The following is a 19734-nucleotide window of genomic DNA, read 5'->3' as shown; positions in this document are numbered from 1 at the left end:
GCACCAGAGGGGGCACGCCCATTAGCAGGAGGCACTTTGTCCTGGAGGCACACCCAGCCACGGGCAGTGGAGGGGAAGACGGGAGTTTTCAGGCAGAAACAGGGCTGTGTAGAGCAGGAGGCGGGAGGCTGGGCGCTGCCCTCAGCCCTGCCCCTGGCCACCGCGCAGGTCCAGCTCCATATCGGTGGTGAAGATTCTGAGGGTCCTGAGGGTGCTGCGACCCCTGCGAGCCATTAACAGAGCTAAAGGGCTGAAGGTGAGGGGACCAGGTGGCACCTAGTGGGGGAGCATGAGGGGGCTTCAGGGGGCCTGACCCCACAATCCTCAGCCCATCCCCTTTGCTGGTTGTGGGTGAGGGTGAGCGTGGGCAGCCATGTCCCCCAGCCCGCTGGCACTTCTGGGGTCCCCTTGGCTGGGAGGTGAGGGTGGGGGCTCCCACCATGGCCCCCACCAACCCGTCCGCCCCCCCAGCACGTGGTGCAGTGCGTGTTCGTGGCCATCCGCACCATCGGGAACATTGTACTGGTCACCACCCTCCTGCAGTTCATGTTTGCCTGCATCGGGGTCCAGCTGTTCAAGGTGAGCCGACAGGCCCTGGTGCCGGCCCTCAGGTGGTGGCCAGGCTGGAGCCCGCCCATTTCCCCTCTAAGCCGAGGGAGCCCCAAGGGGTCCTCCAAGGCCCTGCTGGTAGCCACCCCCGGGGTATCTGCCATCTTCCTGGCTTCTGGACGATGAAGGGACCTCCCCCCCACCCCTCCACCCCCTGTGGGCCAGGAACAGGCTGAGGGTAATGGGGAAGGAGGCCCCCCACCCACTCTGAGAGGAAGACACAGGCTCCTCCTTCCAGAGGCCCTGCCTTCCCACTCTGTTGACACCCATTTTCAATCTTGTTTCCATGACAACGTGTCTCCCTCCCTCCCTCCTCCTGGATGCAGGGGAAGTTCTTCAGCTGCAATGACCCGTCCAAGATGACAGAGGAGGAGTGCAGGTGCGCTGTGCTCTGCTGGCCAAGGGTGACCAGCCGGGGGACGTGTGAGGGGGGCAGGGGGCCCTCCAGGCTGGGGGTCTGGGCACCGAGCCCCTCGGTGCAGGAGGGGTGCTCCCACCAGTGCCTCGCTTTGGGTCACCCTGTGGGAAGGGAGTGCCCAGTGGTGTCGCTTCGGCACCTTCGTTTCTCCTGCACACTCGCTGCCCGGGACCCAAAGGACATGGGGGGGCGGCATGGCTGCGTGCAGTGGTGACCAGGTCTCCCCACACACGCCAGGGGCTATTACTACGAGTACAAGGATGGGGACCCCACGCAGATAGAGCTGCACCCCCGCGAGTGGACGCACAACGAATTCCACTTTGACAACGTGCTTTCGGCCATGATGTCCCTGTTCACAGTGTCCACCTTCGAGGGGTGGCCGCAGTGAGTGAGGGCGGGGGCCTGGGGCCTGGGGTCTGGGGCCCAGTCGGGGCACGGGCAGGTGCTCAGCCAACCCCACCGGCTCCACGGGGCTGCAGGACTGGTGTTGCACTGCTCACTCCAAACAGAGTCTGACGGGGTTCTCAGCAAAGATGCTGCCCCCACCCCCCTGCAGGGGGCGCCCTGCAGCGGAGGCAGCGAAAGGCAGGCCCATTCCAGGACCTGTCCCTGGCCCAGCCCTGACTCCTCTCCGGTGGCTCAGCCGTTCCCAAAGCTCCCGCGGCCCCCGTGGGGGGGCACAGAGCCTGGCTCCGTGCCCCGTCCCCCCTCGCCAGCCCAGCGCCCTGTCCCCGGCCCGCCCCAGGCTGCTGTTCAAGGCCATCGACGCGAACAAGGACGACACGGGCCCCGTGTACAACAACCGCGTGGAGATGGCCATTTTCTTCATCGTCTACATTATTCTCATCGCCTTCTTCATGATGAACATCTTCGTGGGCTTTGTCATTGTCACCTTCCAGGAGCAGGGGGAGACTGAGTACAAGAACTGCGAGCTGGACAAGAACCAGGTGCCTGGGGAAGGGGAGCACAGGCCTCCTGACCGTGCAGAGTCCTGGCGCTGGGGTGACCCAGGTCCTCTAATGAAGCCCAGCCCCAGCCCCCACGCACCTCACCCCATTGCCAATCTGAAACAACACCAGCTGGTAGGGTGGGGGCTCCTCGTGGGACCCTCATGATGCCCAGAGGAAGGGAGCCCTGCAAAGCCCTGGGCTGGGCTCCGGCTGTGTCAGGAAAGGCCCGTGAGGACCCCGAGGGCCCCCCCAGCCAATGGGACGCTTCTCAGTGGTCCAGCAGAGTCCCTCAGCCCCAGGCTCGGGCTCCCTCCAGCCCATGGATGTGGGAGGAGTGGGGCCCTCGGAGCTGACGGCCGGCCGTTGTGTCCCATCTCAGCGCCAGTGTGTGCAGTACGCCCTGAAGGCCCGCCCCCTGAGGTGCTACATCCCCAAGAACCCGTACCAGTACCAGGTGTGGTACTTGGTCACCTCGTCCTACTTTGAGTACCTGATGTTTGCCCTCATCATGCTCAACACCATCTGCCTGGGCATGCAGGTGAGGACCACGGACACACGGCCCCGACGGGCAGGGCTCCAGGCTGGTTCCCCAGTCCACTCCTCCTGCCACCTGCTGCGCACCAGGCGTGGTGTGGGCAGGTGCTACGCGGCACAAACAAGGAACTGCCCCACACCTTGTTGCCAAGCACCTAGCGGTTTGTTAGGGGGTAATTCAAGCATTCCAGCAGCTGTGCGATTCTGTAAACAGGAGCGGGCCATGTGGAAGGATGAGGGAGTGTCAGATGCACAAAGTGCTCTCACGCTGTCTCTCTGCTGCTGCAAATCTGGATGGTTGAGGTGGTTGGAATGTTGGCTCCAGTCCCGAGGAGAATGGATTTAATATTCACAGAACTGGAGTCCCTTAGGAGTCGAGCACACGTTACAGACAATATCCTAGACAGCAACGTCAGCAAGCCGTAATTAAGCATCTGATCCCTTAAGGCCTGTGTACACAGAACCTCACAGTGAGGCTTCCTGGTCCTCAGAGGCCAGCACACACCCAGCTGTGACCGCCCACTGCCAGGCGGTGAGGACGCTGGAGGGAATCCCTGTGCCAGCAGGCCCTGGTCGTACAGAGCTGATATCAGGACCAAGGGCTCGAGTTTGGGCCCAAGGCAGGCAGTAGACTAGGGTCGTCCTGCCAGGACGGTGGGATGGGGCCAACCACCAGACTCTCCTGAACTAGCTTGGGAGGTTTTGTGGAAGAAGTGGGAAGTTGTCCACTTTCCAGGAAAGAGAGGGTAAGGGATTCCTGGGAAGTTTGAGAAGAAAGGTCATAGTGGTGGGTGACGCGGGCTAAGGTTGTGGCTTTGAGCTACCGCCCATCACGGGGCCACGTGCACATGCAGTGGACTTGGTGAGCTCAGCATCCCACCAGCTCTGGAACCCAGGGCTCCTCTCTCCCTAGTCCTGTGTCCGAATGACCAGAAGGAGCATGGCACAGAGCCCTGCTGGGGACCTCCTCTGGTCATTGCAGAACAAACGTGAACAAGTCTGACCTTGCAGCCATGTGTAGAGGAACCCACTCAGCAGGACATGGATGGGGCCACCTCTCCTCCTCCTCCATCATCTACTTGGGGGGAGAGGGGATACTCATTAGACTGGGTAGAACTCGGGGGATTGCTAACCAGGCTCCTAGTGTTTTGAGATTTGAAAAGGGGGGGACCCAAGGCAGGGGATGGAGCCACCAGGAAAAGGGTGGGGCTCTGGGCATGCTACACGCAGGATGGGGAAGCCCGGCCCTCCTAGCCCCCTTCCTGGGCCTTCCCCCAGCACTACAACCAGTCCGAGCAGATGAACCACATCTCAGACATCCTCAACGTGGCTTTCACCATCATCTTCACCCTGGAGATGGTGCTCAAGCTCATGGCGTTCAAAGCCAGGGTGAGTCTGGGGCCACGGGGCCAATGAGCTGGTTGGGCCCAACAGGGCGGGGACCCTCTCACGGAGCACCCCCACCCCAGCCTCGGTCTCCAGAAGGCCCTCACCCCGCATGTCTGCTCCCCACCTGCTCACCCCTTTGGCCACATCTACCTTCAGACACAGGGTGGGCAAGATAGTCGGGCTGCCAGAGCTGGCAGAGGACAGGATGGATGCTGGCTGCCCCTGCCCGGCTCTGGTCTTACTCTCCTGCCGGCAGTAGAGCTTCTAAGGACTCAGCCCAGAGCTGGGCGTGGGTGGGCGGACCTTGCTGCGTCTGTGGTTCCCAAGTCCACTCCCATGTGTCCAGCCCAGCCCCACCCTGTCCAGCACCAAGCAGGGTTACGAGGGGACAGGAGGAAAGCGCTGCCAGTGCAGACCAGGACCCCAAGTCCCCAACCCCTCGGTCCTCATCCCCACCCCTCCCCGCTGCACTATTTTCTGCTCTGGAGGAAACAGCCACCGGGCGGTACAGGAGGGGGGGCGCAGGGCAGCACCAGTGGGAAGGGGAGACCCATTGACCTGGCCAGCACCCTGCATCCCCACGTCAGGACCAGCACACCCTGCTGGACGCCAGGGCTCTTCCTCTCAAAGCTCAACCGGCTCCGCCCCTGTCCCCCAGGGCTATTTTGGGGACCCTTGGAATGTGTTCGACTTCCTGATTGTCATCGGCAGCATCATTGACGTCATCCTCAGCGAGATTGACGTGAGTGTCAGGAGGGCGGAGCCGTCCCTGGGGTGGGCGGGGCCATCGGTGGGGTGGGTGGAGCCGTCCCTGGGGCAGGTGGAAGCACGTGTCTGGTCCACAGATGTTTGTGGGGGACCCAGTGCATGTCCAGCCTGGCACCCCAGGGGTGACAAAGGCAGAAATGACAGGAGTGAGTCCTGCAGAGCAGACAGACAACTCAGATTCCAGGCAGACATAACAGGCGTGCCTGTCCAAGGAAAGAGCTGTAGTGGAAAGCAGTGGTCACCTCCAGGTGCGGTGGCCAGGGAAGGCTTCATGGTGGTGCAGCCGGAAGTGGGGCCTGAAGGAAACACATGGCGACTGGAGTTGGGGAGAACAAGCACCACAGGCAGGATATACGAGGAACAGCAGAGAGTAGGAAACACAGCAAAGAAGGTTCCGGGCAAGGAAGGTTCCGGGCACGCTGCGTGCTCTGGTTCAGCAGAAGTCTGAACACGCAGAGGAGGGAAGGGGAGGTACGGCTGGGAAGTGAGGGGGGCAGTGCAAGGCCCCTGAAGCTCTAGCAGGGCAGTGCGAGGAGTGAAGGATTCTTTTCACAGTTCACCTGGAGGCGAGGGGCAGGACTTCAGAACAACTGGGAATAGGGGCCAGTTAGGGAGTAGGTCGTCATTTCCTCCCCAAACAGTATCTGGTGCCTCCCGCCAGCTGCAAGCACAGCATGAACAGGGCATTGGGTAGAATAGGCAACAAAAACCAATCTATAACACGGCAGGTGTGCCAAGCTATATAAAGACAAAGCAGGTCAAAGGCTGGGGGGGGGGCGGGAGGGATGAGAGGAGAGGTGGGGGTCAAGATGGTATCTGAGCAGAGACCTGAATGAAGCAAGGGAGTGAGCCAGGCAGAAATCAGGACAGCATGCTGCAGGGGGAGGAGCGAGTTCGTGCAAAGGCCCTGAGTCTGCATACCATGGCCAGGGAGGATGGTGGGCGTGAGGGTGGGTGCACCTTGCCCCCTGAGACACAGCTGGTGTGATGAATGCATCACAGGAAAATGACAGGGGTCTGAGTCTGGGTGGGCCCATCAGCTCAGTGTCCCCTGGAGTCATGCCTGCAGCCCTGGAGCCTGGGGAAGGGATCAGACAGCAGGTCTTGAGAGCCAGCAGGTTGGGTGGAGTCTCAGTGCAGGCAAGGGCGTTGGAACCTGGCAGGTGCTGGGGCCCACACTAAGCAGGGAGGCACATGGCCCCAGGAGCTGGACCAAGAGAGGGCTGGAGGGGACGAGGCCCTGGGTGTGGAATGAAAACCGAGAAAAAGCAACGGGGGCCAGGTTTCTGCCAGAGAGGTCCATGTTCAAGAGACCTCAGAAGCTGAGCCCTCCAGAGGTGGCCTCGCTGAGGGTCTGAAGGTCAAGGTCCCTGCAGCGTTGAGGAGGTGGCAGGGGACACGGAGGAGGAGATTCAGAGGCTGGAATATAAAGACAGCTTCCCTGTGGGCGAGTCCTGTGAGCTGCCTCCTGGGGGGGGGGGGGCTCTGGAGACCAGCATCCCTCCTGTCCAGAAGGGCAGAACAGGGCTGCCCCTGACATGTGGCTGAGGGAGACGCTGAGCGTGGGAGGAAAACATGCTCCCACCCCGAGCCTGCCCTTTGAGAGCCTGGCCATGAGCTGGAAGCCGTGGTCCTGCTCCCAGGCCAGGGTGGAGAAGCACCCGGTGGACGGTCTCAGCCTAGAGGATGGCACATCTGTAAGGGCCTCAGTGGCACGAGGGCACTGCCCAGCACCCCTGACTCAGGGAGATAGGGAGGTAACCCCTTCACGATGGTGTGCACGTACTTTCCAAAGTGACCCCTCTGGGATGTCCCCAGTGTCCCCAGTGTAACCCAGACACACAGGAAGAGCCTGAGCCCCTTGTCAGCTGTAGATGCAGCTGAACACAAGAAGGGATCGATCTGTGTACGCCTTCCCCATCTTCCTGCTCCCTTGCCCCCAGCCTGTTGCCCCTGTCCCCACAGCTTCGTCCTCACGCCCTCCTACCCCACCCTGAGGGGCAGCCAGTTGAGGTCTCCACCCCCTGCCTCTTTTTCTCTCTTAACTTTTCTCATGTCTGTCCTTTCTGACACCCCCCTCCCACCGTGTCCCTCCTCCTCTCCCCCTTCTCCCCCCCCCCCATCTCTTCTCTCCACAGACTTTCCTGGCCTCCAGCGGGGGACTCTATTGCCTGGGTGGAGGCTGCGGGACCGTTGTAATTCCAGGCTGCATGAGCTCTGCCCTGCAGCTTGCATGCTCAGGCCTGGCCATGGGTTGCATGGGGTGGACCTGGCACTCAGGGCTCCCTCCCCCAGAGCCAAGTTAAGGTTGGGACAGGGGCTCTGTGCTAGAGCGTGCATGGTTTTAGTGGCTTTCTCAGAGCCCAGAGAAGTGGGGCGAGGGGTTTCTTTGGCACCCTCTGTGCAGAAGGGACCATCCAGAGAGGACAGTGGTGCTGGCTGGCAGAGGACCTTAGTGACAGGTCACAGGCACAAGGCTTTGGGGACACAGGAAGCTGGGCAGAGGGGCCCCCCTCCAAAGTTACCAGGTGTCTAAGGCAAGCACAAGGTCAGAGGCTGGCCTTGTCAGAGGACAGCATGTGTGGGGGAGGGTGGTGTCAGCCAAATTATGGTGACAGAGCACTGGGCTTTAGGGAACCTCTGTACTGGGGGAACCCTAGGGGATGGGGCCAGGAGAGCTGCCAGGGTCCTCTGCTCAGTGGCAACCTGAGGACAAGGTGCGATGAGGCAGGAGGCCCAGAGGGTCAGCATGGGCCTGGCCGCAGCGTCACCCCAGGGCCAAGTCCCCGGGGCCTCTCCTGACAATGGGCTCACTGCATGCTTCGCGCCACACCCCCTCCCCTCCTCCCAGCGGGACAAGCCCAGAGCCCTGAGCCCAGGATAGCCCAGCACTGTCACGGCCCGTCCCTGACAAGAGCCCCACCATGGATCTCCTCCTGCCCTCCCTTCCCCCCCCCGTTCCCCACCCCCCGACCCCGCGGAGGTGCCGCCCCGCAGGACCCGGACGAAAGCGCCCGTATCTCCAGCGCCTTCTTCCGCCTGTTCCGGGTCATGAGGCTGATCAAGCTGCTGAACCGGGCAGAGGGCGTGCGGACCCTGCTGTGGACCTTCATCAAGTCCTTCCAGGTGTGTTTGTGCAGCCGCGGCTCCAGGGCCACGCCGGAGGGCAGGGGAGCCCCGGGGGGACCTGGCGGGCGGAGGGGCCAGTCAGGCTGCAAAGGGAGCAGGCCCTGTGACTGACCGCCCCTCCCCCAGGCCCTGCCCTACGTGGCGCTGCTCATCGTCATGCTTTTCTTCATCTACGCGGTCATTGGTATGCAGGTAAGGGGCGGGGCCGGCCTCGGCGCGTCCTGGCCAAGTGGGCGGGGCCTCAGTGAATCCTGACCAAGTGGGCGGGGCCTCAGTGAATCCTGACCAAGTGGGCGGGGCCTCAGTGAATCCTGGCCGTGTGGGCGGGGCTTCAGTGAATCCTGGAGCCGCTGGGCCCGCCCCCTCCTGCCTCACTCAGCCGACAGCCCAGGGGGTTCCCAGAAAGCCGCAGTGCAGTCAGGTAGAGAAGCGCTGGAGGGACCAACCTCCGGCAGGCCCAGGCCGCTCAGTCGGGCTCCCCGACAGCCCTGTCCGCCTTCCCTACTTGGTGTCCCCAAGTCAGCGAGCATCCCCTTAGGAAAGTTCATGCACCTGCTTTTTTTCTTGGGCTTGATGGGAAGAACTTCACCGAAACGACCAACGCACAAACAGGTGGATGTATTCAGGTCTGCGGCGGAAGGGCAGGAGGAGGTGGAAGGAGCTGGGCAGGGCTCAGGGGGGAGAGAGCCGCAGGCAGAGCCTATGGAGGCCTCCCCGTCAGCCCTGTGTGATTTGCAGATGTTTGGGAAGATCGCCTTGGTGGACGGGACCCAAATAAACCGGAACAACAACTTCCAGACCTTCCCACAGGCTGTGCTGCTGCTCTTCAGGCACGAGGCCCCCTGTCCTTCCCACCCCCACTCACCCCTGGGCCTTTAAACTGCACTCCCTGCATTGCAGGCAGGGCTGGCTGCCTGGTGTGACCTGTGCGGCCACACAGGGCCTGTGCACAGCAGGCTATGGTGCTTGTCATTTCTGGAAGGCCACTTGGCTCGCCACTGTACAACCAACGCCACTTTGCAAAGCATTTTTGAACAAGCAGCCCCATGTCTTCATTTCGCACTGAGCCCGCAAAGGATGTAGCCGGTCCAGTTCCCCCACTCTCATCCCAGAGCAGGAGACAGAGGTCAGAAAGCCTCGATGACCTCCCAGCCTGCCGAGCTTGGTCAGCACAGGTGCTCTCTTGCTGTGCCCCACCCCCAACCAGGGACTCGAATTGTGGATTGATTTTGCCCCTCCAGCCAAGAAACCCTTTGCTATCGTTAGCTCCTGCCCCAATAGGTGGAGCACAGAGGGGAAACTGAGGCCAGGCATGCCCTGAACTGCACAGCAAACTCGGGGTCTAGCCTCCCCACTTCGAGGGGTAGCCTAGTCAGCCCCCCTGCCCCCGCCCTGCTCCCAGCCCTTGCTGCTGGCCTCCCTGCAGCCACGCAATGGGCCAACAGGAGCCCCTCCCTTCCAGGTGTGCGACAGGGGAGGCGTGGCAGGAGATCCTGCTGGCCTGCAGCCCTGGCAAGCTGTGCGACCCCGCGTCGGACTACGCACCTGGCGAGGAGTACTCGTGCGGCACGAACTTTGCCTACTACTATTTTATCAGCTTCTACATGCTGTGTGCCTTCCTGGTGAGACACCGCGGGCTGAGCTGGGCGCGGGTCCTCCCTGGTCAGCTGCTGGCTCTGCAGGGCTTGACCTCAGGTGGCCCCCATTCTGCTCATCCGCGCTGTGCTTTTTCATGCTCCAGAAGGGTGGCTTCAGGTTTTCCTTGGGTTGGTTTTTGTTGTTGTTATTGTTAGAATTTTCTAACCTGAAGATTTAATGAGGCTCCGTCCTAAGTAGGTAGGGCTTCCAACAGAGCTGTTTGCCCTCTATTCCTCCCATGAGGAGGACAGTAAGGCTGGAAACCAGGTGCCCCGCGAGGCCCCCATTGTTTTGGACACAGGGCTGCTGTCTGCTCACTCGCCTGGAAGACAGACAGCCAGCAGCGTGCACTGGGCTCTCGTCCCTCGCTTTTTTCTTTCCTGTATTCACTTAGAACAGTTGTGTGAGCTTCTGATGTGTACCAGGCCCTGGGCTCAGTGCAGGGGACAGAAACAGGAAGGGGCCACAGTCCTGGCCCCACAGGAGCTCACTGGGCACCAAGGGGGGTCTATGTATCAGCAACCCTGCAATTCCAGGGGACACCTGTATATACAGAAAAGGCAAGAACAGTGACAGGGGCTCCGTCCCATGGGGGCACCATGCAGGGGAGATGGTCTTCCAGAGAGAGGACGACAGGCTGGGATTGGAGGGGTTAGAGCTGGGTGATAAAGGATGGCACCAAGCTCCCTGGCAGTGACACTGCCTGTGCCAGAGCTCACAGCTGGGACACAGGCTGCTTGTCGGGGGAGGACAGGTTGTTCAGAAGGCGCAGGTATGAGAAGCTATAGGCCCCGTACCCAGCAGGCCGCTCCCAGCCCCCACCTGTCCCCGTACCGCCTGCCATGTTGGCAGGCCTTGGGCACCTTTTACAGATCATCAACCTCTTTGTGGCGGTCATCATGGACAACTTTGACTACCTCACGCGGGACTGGTCCATCCTGGGTCCTCATCACCTGGATGAGTTCAAGGCCATTTGGGCGGAGTACGACCCAGAGGCCAAGTGAGTCCGGACTGCAGGCTCCGTGCCAGGCACTCCCTCACCTGTCCACCTCTCCATCCTAGACCCGTCCTGGTGTCCGGAAGGCGGGTACTCTCCAGTTTAATAAGAACACACGGGCTTTCTATCCCTTCAGTATCCAAGGTCCCAGATCAGAGAACTGCAGCTTCTCAGGGTTGGAAGGGGTCCCACTGCCTGCACCCCCGCCCCCGCAGGGCCGAAACCCCCGTGACTTCATGGGGAAATGGTCATCCAGCTTCTGCGTGCAGACTTCTAGGAGTGGGAGCTCAACACTTCACCAGACACTCAGGCCCAGGCTACTCAGAGTGTGGTCCACGGACCAGCAGCTTGGAGCCTGACAAAAACGCAGAGCCCCCGCCCCCCCCGCCCCCCCCCAGCAGGGTCAGACTCTGTGCTCTTAGCCTGATCCTCAGGGCACCAGCCGATACTGCCGCCTTACAGCCTTTCTAAAACGGTCGTGAGCTCATGCTTGATGACTGTCCCAGGTGCACTATGGCATTTAATCCTTACAACAACCTGTGACACACGTCCCAGGTGGGCTGCCACCTCCCTTGAACCACACCTGCTTCTTCTATTGATATAGTCTGAGAGCCCACAGCCAGCTTGATCAAAACCTAAGGAAGGCTCCACTGTGGGGAAAAGAGGCCCAGGTCCAGCCCTGGGAGCCCAATATCTGAGGGACTTCTGGCCCTGCCTGCCAGGAGGTAGCCCATGCCTGGTGCCAGGCACCTGTGAGTTCAAACATTTCCTCTCTAAAAGGAGCAGGCTCCCACTTCCTAAACACAGTTGGGAAATAAGGATGCATTCGTTCCCCATGTCCTGGCTCTCTTCCCGTTGGCCCATTCTCTGGGCGGGGCTGCCAGGTCCCCGAGCTGTGTGTCCTCCTGCAGGGGCAGAATCAAACATTTGGATGTGGTGACCCTGCTCAGAAGGATCCAGCCCCCTCTGGGCTTCGGGAAGTTCTGCCCACACCGGGTGGCATGTAAGGTAACCTGAGCTGCCAAGAGGGTGCCCCTGGGAGAGCAGGAGGCACGGGGGTCTGGGGGCGAACTGGTGGGGGCCTGGTTGGCTGAGTCACCTTACAGCGTCATCATCTGGGTCCCCAGTGCCTCCCTGAGGATCTGAAGTCACCAATGTCCCCAGCTCATCCCTCCCTCCCGTCATGAAGGGCGTCCTGCTCAGCCTGCCCACCCCCCACCCAGTCTCATTTCCCGGCCCCCAGATGGGGTGAGGGCCTGGCCAGCTCAGCAGCGAGTCCCCACCTGTCCCCACAGCGACTCGTGGGCATGAACATGCCCCTGAACAGTGACGGCACGGTCACCTTCAACGCCACTCTCTTCGCCCTGGTCCGCACGGCCCTCAAGATCAAGACCGAAGGTGAGGCCCCCCCCAAGGAGGACGAGTTTTCTGGTGCAGATTCTGTCTGATCCTCTGAGACAAAGGTCGGAACCAAGAGCCATGAGGAAAAGCAGAGGGAGTGCCCGAGCCCATGACCAGAAAACCATCATGCCCCTTGGGGCTCAGAGGGAGCCTGACACTGTCCACTGGGCTCAGTCGCAAGGATCTGTCCCCACACAGCTGTGTCTGTGGCCCAGAAGTGGCAGTGGGGAGAGGGGGCTGGGGGCGCCCTGAGGTTCGGCCCTGGGCATGAGCACAGGCAGCCTGATGGAGTCCTCGCTGAGCTCCCTGAACCTGCTGGTTCCCACCTGCTGGGGAGACAGACATGGTCAGAGCAGGTGGGGTCTTGGGACTGTCCTTGAGCCCTTGCTTGGGACTGGGCTGTGTCAGAGCCATCCCCACGGAAGGTCAGGACCATTGCAGGCGGCTGGGAGCCACGGGGCAGGAGAGAAAGGCCAACAGTCAGGAAGCAGCCCCGTCAGAGCACAGGGAGGTGGCCTGGGTCCTGGGGGCAGACCTTGCACAGGAGATGACAGCCTTGGAAGTCAGCCTCCCAGGGCCCTGGGAGCCAAGACCTATGGGGAGTGAGCACAAGGCCCCAGGGGGACAGGGACACCCTCCCCCCATTGCCCGTGACCAGCACAGTAGCTGCCACAAAAGGAAACCCAGCCAACGTTTCCGAGTGAGAAGTTCAGAGGTGGCTTTGTCAAGTGCAGTTGGCTCGGCCTGGATGACCTGGGGCCGCCCCTGCCTGTCCCTCATCCCCAGGTAACTTTGAGCAGGCCAACGAGGAGCTGAGGGCCATCATCAAGAAGATCTGGAAGAGAACCAGCATGAAGCTCCTGGACCAGGTCATTCCTCCAATAGGAGGTGGGTGCTGCTTTGAGAGGCGGAGTCCAGGGGCACCTGAGGAAAGGGGACAGGGACTTCTCCAGGAAGCCTCATGGGAGTCTGAGAAGGGCCCAGGCCCTCCGTAAATACCTTGGATAGGCCCCATGGCGGCCATCAGGGTCGAAACTGCCCACTGGCTAGGTCAGCAAGAGGAGGGGGGTCTGAAGTGCCCGGTCCTGGCTCCACCTGGCTCCCATGCTGAATCCCATGTCATGTTGCCACCGGCCTTGTTGGCCCCTCTGCAGATGACGAGGTGACTGTGGGCAAGTTCTACGCCACGTTCCTCATCCAGGAGCACTTCCGGAAGTTCATGAAACGGCAGGAGGAGTATTATGGGTATAGGCCCAAGAAGGACGCCGTCCAGATCCAGGTGAGCCCAGCCCGAGCCCCAAGGGACCCTGGTCCCGAGCCAGGTCTCAGAACTCTGCTCCCTCTTCGCATCCTTGAGGGCTGGTGGTGGAGACCAGTGAGGAAAGGAAGTGACAGTTCTGGGTGGTCCACAGTGGGAGATGTTTCAGCCTCAGAAGAGCCAGCAGCTCTCGCATCTCTGGGTGATCAGACCGTAGGAACTGGGGTTTGCTCAAAGAAGAGATTTGAGCTAGACAAGAACAACATTCTCCAAAGATGGCAGCGCTCCCAGGGGCGCTTAAAACGAGCCACTGCGTTTGCAAAGGAATTTACAACTTTCTTTTATCTCATCTGCTTTGTATTTCTAGTTTTTGGTGTTAATTATAAAGTACATAATTTGTAAATTCATAAAAACACACATGCATATGGGCTGTGAGCTCAAAATTTCATTTGTGATTTTCACTTTGAAACAACCTCACAAAAAAATTGTAAAAGTTGCATGTATAATACAAAAACATTTTTTTCCCTGAACCATCTGAGAGCATTTCCCAACGCGATGTTCCATCAACCCAGTGTATTTCCTCAAGGTGTATTTCCTGCAAATGAGGGCCTTCGCCAACGCGCCACGATGCAACCACCAAATTCAGGATGTTAACACTGATGCATTACTGCCCGTGCAAGCTTCGCCAGTTGTCCCAATAATGTCCTTTACAGCAAAAAGATCCAACCCAGAATCATCCATTGCATTTAGTTGTCATAGCTCTTTCGTCGCTTGCACCTGGGACAAGTTCTTTGGTCTTTCCTTGACATGACCTCGACACTTTGGAAGATTGCAGGCCGGGATATCCCTCAGTCTGGGTTTGTGTGGTGTTTCCTCATGATAGATTTAGGATATGCATCTTGGGCAGGAATGTCACAGAAGTGATGCTGGGTTGTCATTGCAAACTATCAGGTGACACCAATCTTGATTTGTCCCATTGCTGGTGATATGAACTTTGACCAGCTCAAATGAATTGTATTAGTGGCACGTGCAATCAAGAGATCATTTGTCTAGAAAACTGTGCTGACTGAAAGGATTTCTCAACCTGGAGGCCTGGGAGGGTATGAAATCATCCATGAGGTGGAGAGAAGACTCCTTGGGGGTCAGGAACATTTGGACTGTTCCAGAGGCTAGAGCAGGACCTGGTGGCCTCACGGAGCCCTGGGACATTGAACGAGTAGGAGAGAGACTGAAACCCCAGCTGCAAGGATTGGAAATGAGTGAGGCCGTGGGAAGCGGTCTGGTCTCCTGTCCTGAGCTGGAGGGGTCCCTGAGTCTCCCTTCTCTCCCCAGGCTGGACTGCGGGCCATTGAGGAGGAGGCCGCTCCTGAGATCCGCCGAACCATCTCAGGAGACCTGACAGCTGAGGAGGAGCTGGAGAGAGCCATGGTGGAGGCTGCGATGGAAGAAGGGATATTCCGGGTAAGTGTTCTGCCACAGGGGCCAGCAACGTCCCCCAGAAAGGCAGGCTAGAAACCCCGCCATCCAGGCGGGAGCACGGAAGCCGCAGACCAGCACCCACACCCCCGGGAACTCAGAATCAATGACCCAACCTCCCCGAGGTGTCAAGTATAACATCCTTTCCCATCTTCCTCCGCCAAGTCTCACCCTTTCCTCCCTCCCCATAATGCCTAGTCAGCCCTTGTCTCTCACAAGCCCCCCGATGCCAAATGCCCCACCTGCTTCCAGTTACACCAGTTCTCAGTCTTCAGCTCTGTCTACTGACACTGTACAACTGGAAAGTTCTCATGAACACCTTGTTAAACCTTCTTGGGTCATTCGTGAGAAAATAATGGCCCAAAGAGACGATCTGAGATGTCCAACAGTGCTTAGCAAGGTCGTTTCAGAGGTGGGACTGTGACCAGCCCTCCAGACCCCCAAATCCATGGTCTCCCCACTATGCCGTGTCCACATCTCCTGCAGAGTTCCTCGGGCATGTCCTGTCCACCCCATCAACTCGAGAACTCTCTGAGGGGAAGGGTCTCTTCTCTGGCCCCCAGCCCAGCCCAGCCTCCTCTGCATGGGGTTAGTCTCCCCAAACCATCACTGTGCCCAGCACAGCTGCCATCCCAGGGCGACAGCCCCCACTGCCAGCCCTCACCCCCATCACTGCTCTCAGTCCTTCCACTCTCCCCTTTGTCCCTAGAGAACGGGAGGCCTGTTTGGCCAGGTGGACAACTTCCTGGACAGGGCCAACTCCCTGGCCCCCGTCATGGCCAACCAGAGACCCCTGCAGTTCGCCGAGATAGAGATGGAGGAGCTGGAGTCACCTGTGTTCTTGGAGGACTTCCCTCAGGAGCCAGGAGCCCACCCCCTTGCTCGAGCCAACACCAACAACGCTAACGCCCACACCGCCCGCGGCAGCAGCAGCCACAGTGACAGCCACGTGTTTTCCAGGTAGCAGCGGCACCTGCCAGCCTGGATGTGGGGGCTCTGGGGTAGGACTGGGAAACATGGTTAGTGGGCGCCAGGCTGTTTTGGAGGGGCTGCTCTGAAATGTGTAGTGAGTGTCCTTTGCTGGTCTTGGGCCCTTTGGAGTCCATCCGGCACCTTGATGTGAGAGGCAGTCCTGGACTGCAGAGCGCCTGCGGCCAGCAGGGGGCAGCCTGGTGTCGGCATTGGCACCAGGTCCGTGGGTCTGTTACTCCGTCACCTCCAGCAGCAGGTCCAGGAGCTGAGACCCACGGCACGTGTTTGGTTAGGAAAGGAACCCTCAGCGGCTGCACATGCTACAAAACACTGTGAACAATTAAGGGCCACATGTTGGATTTGGGGCCCAGGGAGGCCCCGCTGTGCTGGGTGGTTCCCGTCTCTGCAACCCCAAACCTGTGAGCACATCAGTGTCATGGCAACAGCGGGACGGGGAGAGCCTCAGCCCTCGTGCAGGCCTGAGTGCCAAGCAGAGCTTCTGTTCTGGGCAGGAGGCCAGGAGACCGACGTCTCTGCCTAGAAAGGCTGAGTCCTGTGCCCTCAGGAGTGGGCGGGTCAGGCCAGAAGCCACCTCCTGTGACCCGGGCCACCGGCACCCACTTCCAGACAGAGAGCCTGGAATTCGGCCAACACCTTGAGGGACGCTGTGCCTTTGGGTGCCGGTGCTGCTACCGGGTGTAGAAGGGTGGTGGTTGTCCTGTTCATGGATGTGTCCTGTGATACAATCGGGACCAAATCATTTCCAAGAGTGGGTGTCCTGAGAAGGCAGAGGGGCTGAGAAGCCCAGAGCTGAGCTCAGCAGCGTGAGGAACACGTGGCAGCTGTGAAAACGGCAGTGCCTGGGCCTCACCGCGGCTCCGGGCCCAGGGCGGGCAGGGGGCACAGGGCCGTGGTTAGGTCTTCAAGTTTCCGGGGGACCACAGTGCAGTCCGTGCAGAGAACCAGTGTCCTCGGGCTGAGGGGCTGCAGCTGGGCCCCAAAGGATGAGCAGCGGTGGGGAGGGTGCAGGGGCGGCATCTCTGACAGGGAGCAAGGGGCGGAGGTGGGAATGTGTGCAGCGGATTCCTCCTGGGGACTCAGGGCTGGCTGGGCAGGGCGGTGGGAGCGCCAGCCCTGGAGTCCAGGCCGCTGGAAGGTGCCAGGTCCAGAGCCTGAGGGAACAGGACGGGCGGTGGGAGGCCCAGCAGCCCGCTCTGGTTCACTGGACTTGCTTCCATTCCAGCGTCCACTATGACAGAGAGTCCCTTGGGGAGACAGAGACGCCCGCTGCCAGAGGAGGGGCCCTGGACCCGTCTGTTCTGTGCACCCCAGAAGGTGAGTCTCCTCCCTGGGGGCCGGGGAACCCACTTCGCCTGATAGCTGGGGAGCCTGTTCAAGGAGGAGCGGCTGGGCCTGGAATGCGGGCGCTGTCAGGGCAGCTCCTCGGCCCGGCAGGGAGAAGCGTGAGTGAGACAAGGGGAACCCTAAGGACGCGCCCGGGACACGGCTCTGGGCCCTTCAGCAGATGACCTGCAATCTCCCAGTAGGTCAAGGCCGCTGTGTGTGACAGTGGGAGCCCTGAGGGAGCTGGAGTTCAGTGGAGGTGTGGGTGCTTGCCCCGACCCCCAACACATACACACACACACCTGGGCTCACACACACACACCTGTGCATACACACACCTGTGCACACACACACCTGGGCTCACACACACACACACCTGTGCTCTCACACACACACACCTGGGCTCACACTCACACACACACACTCACACCTGTGCTCACACACACCTGTGCTCACACACACCTGGGCTCACACACACACACCTGTGCATACACACACCTGTGCACACACACACCTGGGCTCACACACACACACACCTGTGCTCTCACACACACACACCTGGGCTCACACACACACACACACACCTGTGCTCTCACACACACACACCTGGGCTCACACACACACACCTGTGCACACACCGACCTGGGCTCACACACACACACACACGGGCTCACACACACACACTCACACCTGTGCTCACACACACCTGTGCTCACACACATGCTGACACAAAGCAGCTTGGCCAGAGCTGCTCAGACTCTGGCCTGATCCTCCCTCCCAAACCCACGAGGACAAAGAGCAGGGCAAGTGGAGTGTGCGTGGGGTTGGGGGGCAGGGGGTGCGCAGCGCATCCCGCCAGACTGGACGTGGCTGGGCCTCAGCACGTGTCCACCCTGCAGGACTCCTTCCCCAGCCCGAGGGCCTCTGAGTGTGGCTGACTGGCCAAGCCCAGCTCTGTTGACAGGGCTGCTGGTAGGAGTCCCAGCCCCTCCTGTCCTTCCTCATCTTGCCCACAGGACCCCTCAGCAAATCCCACATGGCAAAGCGAAGAGGACAGCTGACCCAGAGGTTGACGCCCACAGCCCAGGCACTGCCTGCCCGCTGCCAGGTAACAGGGCAGGACCTGGGAGGAATTCCATGCACAGCAAGGGCTTCCAGTCAATTGCAGAGGGGACCTGACTCCTGGGTCTGCCCCTTTCTTGGGTCTTGGCTGAGCTTCCCTTGAAAGAGCTGTGGTTTCGCTGGGCCCATTGGGCTCCAACATCCTGTGTGAGTCTTTGCTTTTGTGCATTTGGAACAGCCCCCCATGCCTGCGGCGAGGAGATGCCCCATGCCAGGGTCTCTGTCTGAGGAAACCCCCCACAGCACTAGGACCCAGGAGAGTCCATCCAGGTGCCCGGCTCCAGCTACGGCCCTGCTGGTCCAAGAGGTGAGGCCAGGGCTGGGCGAGAGCTGTGGGCCGCATTCAGGGCTGGCCTGGGGAAGGGCGAGGCAGGCCCAATGGAGGCAGGCCCCAGGCAGCCCCCCAGGAAGACCCCACCCAGCCCCTGTCCTCCCTGCAGGCTCTGCTTCGAGGAGGCCTGGACACATTGGCAGCCGATGCTGGCTTTGTCATGGCAACAGGCCACGCCCTGGCAGACGCCTGCCGGATGGAACCAGAGGAAGTGGAGGTGGCAGCCACCGAGCTACTGAGGGGACGAGAGTGTCCCCAGGACTCAGCCCATTCCTTGGGCAGCCTGAGCCTCAGGTCCTCCCTGGGCAGCCTGGACCAGCACGAGGGCTCCCAGGAGACCCTCATTCCCCCCAGGCCGTGAAGCCCGCACCTGGGAGCCAGCATGACCAGTGCTGGGGACAGTTGCTAGAGGAAGAAGGCTGCCCACCGCGGCAGCCTCGTCGTCAGCAGCTAAGTGGATGGTCAGGAGCCCCCAGACATCGGGAGGAAGCAGATTGGCAGGCCCGTCTCCCCACCAGACCAGGTGCAGTTAGATGGAGACCCTCCGTTCTTCAGATTGGCCTGGTCAGTGCAAGTGTCTGGCTGGTGTGAGGCCATCCCCAGCAAAACATTAAAGTGTCCCGGCCTGTGACACGGGCACCTGGCCTCTGTTTGTCTCCTGTTCCGACCTTCCCCTACATGCGTGCCCCCCCCACCCCAGTTCTGTTCCCCAGAACCCCTTCTCGTGGGCTCGGGGGCCTCTGGACTGCTACTCTGCAGGAGGCAGGTGGAGCCCACTGAGCACGTGTGGGTTCTCCTGGAAGCGCAGCAGCCCCACCTCCGGTCACGCCACACGGCTTCTCACTGGCCAGAGCCCCGGCTGTGCCTGCCCATGGTCTTGGCTGTCAAAGATGGACAGGCGCCACGGCCCCTCTTGTGCACACCAAGGGACGATGCGTAGCAGCGGCTGCAATTGGCCGAGTGCCTCCTTGTGTGACACCCATCATGCCCCCACCACAGCCTTGTGAGGTGCAGGTGGGTTCCGTTTTGAAGACGTGGCAGTGGAGGCAGAGAGGAGGCACGTGTGCTGTGGTCACACAGCCAGCGGGAGGCAGTGGTGACCCCAGCATGGCCCTTCCCCACTCAGCTGGTTCTCTCTCCTCTCCTCCCCTTCCTTCATTGAGCTGAGCCCAGAGCTCACTCTCTGACCGTTGCTATGGTAACTTGGTCCCCCTGCAGCCTCCTGCCACACCCCCAGGGCTCCTGGCTGCCCCCCAATGTGGTTGCCCAGGGTAGGGGAGGGGCTCACTGGCTGCCACTGCAAACCCATGGCCCCGCCTCCCCCAGCACCACAGCTTCCGGTCCCTTCCAGTGGCTCTCCTGCAAGTCCTCTGTCCCCAAATGTCAGCCCAGCAGCAT

At 60.6% G+C, this 19734-nt stretch overlaps 1 protein-coding gene across 2 annotated transcripts in view; it reads left to right on the top strand.

The window, feature by feature from the left end:
* Positions 1-18975, top strand: part of CACNA1S (calcium voltage-gated channel subunit alpha1 S) — a 45501-nt gene extending 26526 nt beyond the window's left edge. The window contains exons 21-44 of one of the 2 annotated variants that reach the window (XM_074317104.1): positions 169-256; positions 472-579; positions 936-988; positions 1265-1411; positions 1773-1974; positions 2357-2515; positions 3790-3900; positions 4559-4642; positions 6807-6863; positions 7666-7794; positions 7924-7989; positions 8536-8627; positions 9260-9419; positions 10308-10435; positions 11344-11440; positions 11728-11830; positions 12620-12721; positions 12988-13112; positions 14424-14552; positions 15277-15527; positions 16783-16874; positions 17900-17991; positions 18184-18312; positions 18446-18975. In XM_074317104.1, coding sequence (XP_074173205.1) covers positions 169-256; positions 472-579; positions 936-988; positions 1265-1411; positions 1773-1974; positions 2357-2515; positions 3790-3900; positions 4559-4642; positions 6807-6863; positions 7666-7794; positions 7924-7989; positions 8536-8627; positions 9260-9419; positions 10308-10435; positions 11344-11440; positions 11728-11830; positions 12620-12721; positions 12988-13112; positions 14424-14552; positions 15277-15527; positions 16783-16874; positions 17900-17991; positions 18184-18312; positions 18446-18697 — 2956 coding nt within the window. In that variant the 3' untranslated portion in view covers positions 18698-18975. The remainder of the gene's footprint in view (positions 1-168; positions 257-471; positions 580-935; positions 989-1264; positions 1412-1772; positions 1975-2356; positions 2516-3789; positions 3901-4558; positions 4643-6806; positions 6864-7665; positions 7795-7923; positions 7990-8535; positions 8628-9259; positions 9420-10307; positions 10436-11343; positions 11441-11727; positions 11831-12619; positions 12722-12987; positions 13113-14423; positions 14553-15276; positions 15528-16782; positions 16875-17899; positions 17992-18183; positions 18313-18445) is intronic. The other variant, XM_074317105.1, reaches the window with a different exon arrangement.
* The last annotated feature ends 759 nt before the right edge of the window (positions 18976-19734 follow it).

The sequence above is a fragment of the Rhinolophus sinicus genome, linkage group LG12 (assembly GCF_036562045.2).
Source record: "Rhinolophus sinicus isolate RSC01 linkage group LG12, ASM3656204v1, whole genome shotgun sequence".
Lineage (NCBI taxonomy): Eukaryota > Metazoa > Chordata > Mammalia > Chiroptera > Rhinolophidae > Rhinolophus > Rhinolophus sinicus.
The sequence above is the reverse complement of the archived record's forward strand: the minus strand, read 5'-3'. Positions and strand labels throughout refer to the sequence as shown.